The sequence below is a fragment of the Nicotiana tabacum genome, chromosome 8 (genome assembly GCF_000715075.1).
Source record: "Nicotiana tabacum cultivar K326 chromosome 8, ASM71507v2, whole genome shotgun sequence".
Classification (NCBI taxonomy): Eukaryota; Viridiplantae; Streptophyta; class Magnoliopsida; order Solanales; family Solanaceae; genus Nicotiana; species Nicotiana tabacum.
The window spans coordinates 72,601,306-72,609,066 of NC_134087.1; the positions used below are offsets into that span (position 1 = coordinate 72,601,306).

General features: G+C 37.5%; 2 protein-coding genes across 2 annotated transcripts; one reads left to right on the plus strand and one right to left on the minus strand.

Moving 5' to 3' along the window:
• Positions 1-296: 296 nt before the first annotated feature.
• Positions 297-5,377, plus strand: LOC107789977 (signal recognition particle 14 kDa protein-like). Its single transcript, XM_016611859.2, has 4 exons — positions 297-455; positions 1,224-1,317; positions 1,439-1,548; positions 4,791-5,377. The coding sequence occupies exons 1-4, from the start codon at positions 453-455 to the stop codon at positions 4,959-4,961; spliced, it is 378 nt and encodes a 125-aa protein (XP_016467345.1). The 5' UTR covers positions 297-452; the 3' UTR covers positions 4,962-5,377.
• A 117-nt stretch (positions 5,378-5,494) lies between these two features.
• On the minus strand, positions 5,495-7,025 carry LOC107789975 (endochitinase EP3-like). The gene is made up of 2 exons (XM_016611858.2): positions 6,450-7,025; positions 5,495-6,158 (listed from the first exon to the last, which is right to left on the minus strand). The coding sequence occupies exons 1-2, from the start codon at positions 6,865-6,867 to the stop codon at positions 5,746-5,748; spliced, it is 831 nt and encodes a 276-aa protein (XP_016467344.1). The 5' UTR covers positions 6,868-7,025; the 3' UTR covers positions 5,495-5,745.
• Between the last annotated feature and the right edge of the window lie 736 nt (positions 7,026-7,761).

The window sequence follows — 7,761 nt, forward strand, 5'->3', positions numbered from 1 at the left end:
AATATTTATTAGCTTTGCAGAATTTTAAGGAGATTATTTTTACTAATAATGCAACTAATCAAAACAATTCCTCATATATTTATCATTGACAGCGTAATTATCCCAATATTATTAATCACCAAATACTATAGTTCTTATATTATTATTCATCGTAAATAATGTCAATACTATAATCTCTACATAACCAGTGTTAGTTACCTTTTTTCTCCTCATAATTCATCAACTTTCTTTTCTTTTACCTTTTTTTTTGTCATTTAATTATTTTGACTATTGCCTTTTGCCTTTTTGGGTTTTCCCATAATTTTCTAAACGACCATTCTTTGACCCATATAAACCTCGCATCTATTCTGCCTTCCTCCGTCCTCTTCGTCGCTGGGTGTTTCGTCTTCTGAGTTTCGGTTTTTGGGTTTTGCTCTTTGAGATCGTTGCTACTAGAGAAAAGGGCTTCGAACATGGTAAGCCCAAAATTGAAGTAATCAAAATTATCCTTTATCTAATTCTTTGAATCAAATCTGAAAATAGATCAATTCGTTGCGATAATAATTCTTACTTATCAGTAATCAATGCTATGCTTTTCTGATTAAATAGCACATTGATCTTAATTTTTCTTGTTCAGATTCTGGGGTCTGTAGATTATAAAATTGATGCTGGATTTTTTGCATTGCTTGTATCGGATATATATTTGTATCGTAATTCCCAGTATATTGATTTTGAAAATTACTTAGTACCAGTTCAAGTGTGCTTTTTGATTAAATCCCAGTCTCAAACTAGTTGAGCTGATGGATCCCTTTACCCGTTTAACATTACACCCAGGTGCTGATGTACTGCGTTCCTAGGAGGTCGTGTAATGATAGTTCCATGTGTGGGGTCAGAGGATTCGTGCAACTTACGACTATATTTGCTATGGCTATCAACCTCCTGTACCGGATAAAGGAGGAACAATCACATAGGTAGATAGCAGAGTAGAAATAGTCATAATTCCATGAATCCTCTAACTCTACACATTGAATTCATCGTTACATGCTTCCCTAGGCACACACCTATTGTGATTCTTCCTCATTTGTCCGGGCTTGGCACTAACAATGCGCAGCTCAAATTGGCTATGTCAAAATCACATAACAAAGCTGATTGTGCTTCCTATTGTGGATACTAGTGTTTTGCTAATTTTACATTTTTTGGTAGAATATAAGTTGACAACTATTAGTTGGAATTAAATTTGTCAGGTACGATTACAGCCAGACCCATTCCTCAATGAACTGACAAGCATGTTTGAGCGAACTACTGAGCATGGTTCTGTTTGGGTTACTCTCAAACACTGTGAGTTTGCCTCGTCATTGTTTTTTCTGTATTTTTGGCTCTGTGCATTCTCTTTTTGAACGATTAACAATAGAGCCGTTGATTGAAATACCGAATGAGCAGTTTTTCCTCTGTATTACAGCTTCTGATAAATCTAAAGCCCAACGGAACAAGATGAAGACAGCTGGCGAAAATATTGAATTTAAGTGCCTCATCCGAGCAACTGATGGGAAAAAGAATATTTCCACAATGGTAATGTAGAAAGCATTTCATTCTTTCCTATTTCTTAGTACTGTTGATTGGAGTGTGGTTTAGGGCTTCTTTCTGCAAGTCTTGCCTCTTTTTCTTTTCTTTCCGCTTTGTTGAATAACACTTTGGGATGTTCTCTAATAGGAAGATGTGATAGTGTTAGTGTCTTGTATGAATTAATTGTTGTTGCATAAGTTTAAATGTGTGGATAAGAATTAGAAAGGTCTGTGCTCCTTGCCTTGGTCTTTGAGATAGGGAGCTATAAATTTTATAAAGGGGTGACAGCCTTGTGATTCAAACAGAATGATAATGTGGCCCTTGTTTACTTCATTGAGAACTAATAGTTAAAGTATATGCTTGTAATACAATATTAGGGCCCCAACAGTGATGTTATTTATTGTTCCTCTTATTAAACGCAAAACTATATTATTCTGGAGGCACTTCATTTACGTCATAAAAAAACTATATTATTCTAGAGGCACTATCCTCACTTTCCTCCTCTGTGCCCTCTGGATCATCGGTTTCGCTTCCTTCCTCGGTTCCTCTAGTGATGCCCAACATAAACAATTAGATGGAAGGAGAAGGAAAACAATTAAAGGAACAGAGAAAAGTTGGAGATTGATATGGTAACGTATAGTTTCTAGTACTTATATAAGAAGTGAGTCCATAAAAGAAATCTTATATATCTTTCCTTACCATTAATAAAATAAAAATGTAAGACTAGAATCTGAATTTGCTTCTGGGGATGCTTCTAGCATCTGGGGCTAGCATCTAAATTTGATAGCAAAAACTGTTAGTACTTAGGAAAACAAAGTTTGGTGGAACTACAAAATTTGTCACGTAATATTGTTTACCTTTTGGGCACAAGTTTTCTGCAAGCGGGTAACTATGAAGATGTATACTAGCTTTGATGGATTATGCATGCTAGCTTTGAGCCGAGGTTCTATCGGAAAAAGACTCTCTACCTGCATAAAGGTAGGGGTAAGGCTGCGTACTCACTACCCTCCCCAGATCCCACTTGTGGGATTATACTGTGTATGTTGTTGTTGTTGTTGTTGGGTGACTATGAAGATGACTAGTAAGACAGAGACTTATTATCCGTATCAAACAGAAACTCTTTAATATGTGGATCTATAAGAGGCTGAAGAAACCCATCTACGTGGAGGGGGAGAGGGAGGGGGAGGGGGAGAGGGAGAGAGAGAGATCTTTGAAAATCAATAGTCAAAGGAATCCATTTGTTTGTCTTTTGAGGCAAAAATGTGGAAATCCTGCCCTGTTTGGACGGAAAAATTCCATAGCATCACCTCCACTCTAAGTAACATTGCCTATTAAACGTGTATATTAGGTTTAAGATCTATGGAGTTACTAGATGCATGATTATTGCACGCCCCGTGTTTCCTTTTAGTTTGACGAAGATGCTTTGTTCTTTCATGCGACTTACTCATTTTCTAAAAATGACATCTACGTCAAGTACAACAATTTTTCTTTCTTCCTTAGCTTCCTGTCATGGGAATTTCTCGCTATCAATATATTGTTTTAGGAACATTGTCAAATGCTCTTTTGCTTAGCCTTTGCTGCTGATAAGCACCTTTGAGCTTTAACCTGTCTTCTAGCAGATGCCATCTTTGCTAATGGAATTAGTCACTTTAGCTGCATAACAACTGTCCCCCTTTTGGATCTTTACAATTATGACAATTGATAGAAGGCACCCGTTCCCCAATTATCCATTATTATTATTATTATTACTATTATAACTGTGGTGTTTGGGCCAGCTTGCACGAACCTCGTCTTATTCCACGGGGTACCTACTACCTCCCACCAGTACATGTACCAACTTTGTCCATCAAGACTTGGACTGATGGGAAGAAATTACCTAGTGTTTTTGCCCAACCTACTTAATTGACCACTAGGCCACTTTATTATTGCAGAATTGTAGTCCAAGTTCAATAGCAATTAGTCATTTATAATGAGCTCTTTCTGCATGCATTACCTCAAGGATTGAGGGAAATGGTTGAACTATTGGGAGATGACTGGGATTAAGGTAAGGAGGTGATATCTCTTAGTCTCCATGTGGTTACTGGTTACTGGGATTAATAGATGCTGGGCGCTTCCTTGGTACTCCCTGCCTAAACTTATATGATGCTCTCACGATTTTGGAATGTTCTGAAATGTATGAACCACTTGATCTCCGGACAATTTCTATGAATTCAAACTATTCAAAATTTAAGCATTGACATGACCTTTAAAACTAACTTTTCAGTATTTTCTTATAAGTTCTTTTATAAGGACATTCTTTACTTATAATTAAATAACAGTCTTATTAACTAGCAAAATCCAGCACTAAGGTAATGTTTTGAGTGTACAAAAGAGTTTTTGCTTAAATTTTAACTATTCATGCAGTGATGTTGGGAAGTAATCAAGGTATCACTTCATATACATTTGTGAGATTACAACATAGCTACTAGATATAAACACTTGTATTTTAAATTATGTGCAGGCCTTGTTTTGTCCTCAGAAGTTCGTTGATTTTTCTCATTCAATAGCACTCACAGAATACATGTAGTGATTGTTTTCCATATCTTCTTGCTTGCACTTTCTTGCCCAGCAACAAAAGAGTTCCTTGACAGTCGTGGTTCATAGCCCTCTGCAGTGAAATAATCTAAGAAAGGGCCCTCATAGCTAAAGCTGCAAATTTTGCAGTGTATGAATAAAAGCTCAGCATCTTCATTTTCCTGCTCACAGAAGTAGCGTTGGCTGTAGAGGGACAATCCTGCTTTCTGTAGTTTTTTTTCCTTTTATGTTAGGCACGCATGAATTATGATAGGCAAATTTTAGTGCTGAAATCATTTGCGAGCTGAATCCTAATTTGCGAGCTGAATCCTACTTGCAAATACTCTTTGGTTGTTACTTCTTGAAATTGAGAACTTGCCAAAGTTTCTCCGTGGTGCTCATGTATGTGAATGAAGTTTGGGTTGATGAAGCCCATCATGTGTCTATGTCTAAGGATGCGTTAATCCTCTAATATAGAGCTTTGACTGGTATGTCTGGTAGCTATCCCTTCTCATTTTTCCTTGAATGTTTTTCTACATCCTATAATGGAGACAAAGTACACACACTTAAATTTTCTTTACTTAATTTGTATTCATGTTTGACTTAGTGTTCATGTAGTTTCTGATTATTATTTATGTTTTGATACATCATTTCACTTGTAGTCACTGATGCACTTGATTTCTTTGGACTAACAGGTTGGAGCAAAAGATCACCAGCGTTTCCAAGCATCTTATGCGATTTTGCTGAAGGCCCGCTTGACTGCACTAAAAAAGAGGGAGAGAAAGGACAAGAGGAAAGCTGCTGATTCTGACAAAAAGTTGGAGAAGTCGAAGAAGAAATCAGCTGCTCAAAAGGCCTCTACATGAACTTTAGTCCTTTGGTTTATTCCCCCACTTTTGTTTCTAGGATAGAGTTGTAGGATTTGACTCCCATTTGGGATGACAAATCTGAAACTGCATTATAACTCCAACTGCATAGAATGATGAGAGGAGATGTTTTTACTCAATTTTTTCACTTCTAAATTAGTGAAACTTTCCAAAGAGCTTGTTGGTATTATGGAACTTTGAAGAGATTCTGTCATAATCTTGTTTTTTAGTTCTTTGAAGAACAGCTGTGGCAATCTTAGAGTAGAGTGGACCAAATTAGACTGGTTACCTACTTCAATGTCATCTTTTAGTTTGTTTGGTTGCAGCTATACATACTTTTGGTTGTCAGAACCTAACATGAGATTGTGTAGTTCTTTTTATTCACCAATTTTATTTTTCATTTTTTGCTTTTTTCATATGTTCCAGAACCAGTTAGTCATGAAATAGGCACTCTGTTTGGTGGTTATCTGGATTAAAACTTATTTTTATGTTATTTGTATTGGTTTAGTTGGGTCTTACTTACATTAATCTTTTGTGCTATTTGTGTAAAGATCCCGCTACGAAATTCAAGCCCAACAGCTAATAGGGGGTTGAGTTGAGCCAGATTTATGGGTCAAGCCTATTCTGAACCACGAACATTGGTTGGTCTAATTGGCTTGTAAGAGTCTGTGATGCCGAAAAAAAGAGAACTCAAGTAGTACCGTCTTTCATTCGAAGTGAAGTATCCCTTTTCATTTGATTGACATTTTTCCTTATGTAGTCATTATTCAAATGTGAAATTCTCTTAACAAGAGGAATTATTCCCAGTCTCTACACCAAGTTGGTGACAATACTCAGTGTAATAGTCAATCCTTCTAGCAACAGCCGGAGGATTGCCACCATCACACTCAAACGGGCCATAAGTAGCTCGAATCGTCGCCCCAAAACCTTGGCCGGAAGTTATGAGAGAGTGGCAGTTGCTCATCCAGTACCACAATGCTGTCTTGAATGATATAATGCTGTCTCTAGCCACGATATCAGGGTCGTTTAGGCCATCGAATCCGATGTCTTTTCCCGCTGGTCCATAGTTGAAATTCCATGACAATTGGATCGGTCCTCGGCCATAGTATTTCTTGCCGGGGACACAAGGGTACTCTACGTTTTGCTGATCACAGTAGTCCCTGGTTGGTCCATTTATCTCACTTATGTAGCACATGTCTGCATTGCAAAAAAAAAAAAAAAAAAAGAAGAAGAAAAAGAACTATGTTGTTAGTTGAGTAAAGTTAAAGCCCATGCCACAAGTTCCAACATAATATACTGGAAGTTTATACGCAGGAGCTCCATAATACAACATATTATGCTGGAACTTTTTCGTGTTTCAGCAAAACAATGCCTATTTTTTAATGATTTTGCAAACGTTGGTTATTTTCGATTACCAGTCCGAAAACTAGCTAGCCCGTGCAATTTTCACGATTGTGGCATCGGAGAGTTGCAAGGAAAATGACTTACGTCCAGTCTCATGAGTGACATGAGCAAAGAAAGCGGCAATTTCACGCCTAGTATCATTAGAAGAACCAACAGTTCCAAAACGAGGATAAGACTTGAGAGCTTCAAGAAAGGCAGATCTTGTGTAAAAACCTTTGCCATCACAGCTAGAAGCAGCTTGATTAGCAATTCCATTGAAGAATGCTTCAGAAACAATTTCAGAAACAGAAAAAGCTGATCCATTGCTAATTAGTGAACCATAACAAGGCCCTCCTTGGCAGCCTTTTCCACAGTAATCATTTCCTGTGCCACAATAACCCCATTTGCTGCAGCATAAGCCTTCTGCACAACCACATTTCTGAGCCACGATCAATCTTGGAACAATTATTGCTATAGTACAAATAAAAATGAAGTGCTTTCTTGAAGAAAAATTATTAATCATTTTTTTTTGTGGCGAAAAAAAAGAACTACTTTTTCGTTTTTTCTAAGGGATGCGAACGAGGTTGAATATGGAGGAAAGACTAAAAAGACAGTAGCATTTATAGAAGCAAAATATGAGCCAGTAGTGTTCAAAATTGCAAAATTGCTAAAATTCAGCAATTTTACTGTGAACTTTGGGTGTAGGTTGACTTTTGACTGAGAGTGTAGCAATTTATTAAGAAGGATATGGTTATGTCATAAGGTCCTTGCTTATTTATGCTGATCTGATGCATTACTAATTTAAAACTCCTCGAGCCTTTTAGTAATTAAATGTAAAAACCTCCCTTCAAGTTTAAAGAATTAATTGTATGGGTTGCTCCCAACGTACACGCAAGTATATATGGTCGTACAAGTAATATAGGATTGTAAGTCTAGATATCGTACCTGTATTGGTCGAAATCTGACCGTCACTATCGAACTAAACAACGTCCCACCTAATGGATCGGGCAGTGACAGATAACATAGTCCACCCTACCCCCTTTTCCCGACATCCGTCGAGTCGGGAGGAACAGCGCCTAAAGGGGCAACCAAGACACATTGGAGGCAAGCGGACGTCGGACCAAACAAAGGGCATGGGTTCCTTGACTATATATAGCAAGGGAAAACCTTCGATAAGGGGGGCTCCCTCCCCTCTCCCTCTAAGGCTGAAAAAGCCCTTTTCTTGTATTCCTGATAAGGAAAAGAAAAGTGATCTCTAGAAGAATATGTAAAGCCATCCCCTTATCAATCGATGGGAGACACAATATTGAATTTCAATAAGATCATTTACATTTCTTTATCTTATATGTGATCCGCACTGCTAACTCTTCGATCTAGAATTAATTATGTCTGACTAAGATTTACCCCTTCATCTTCT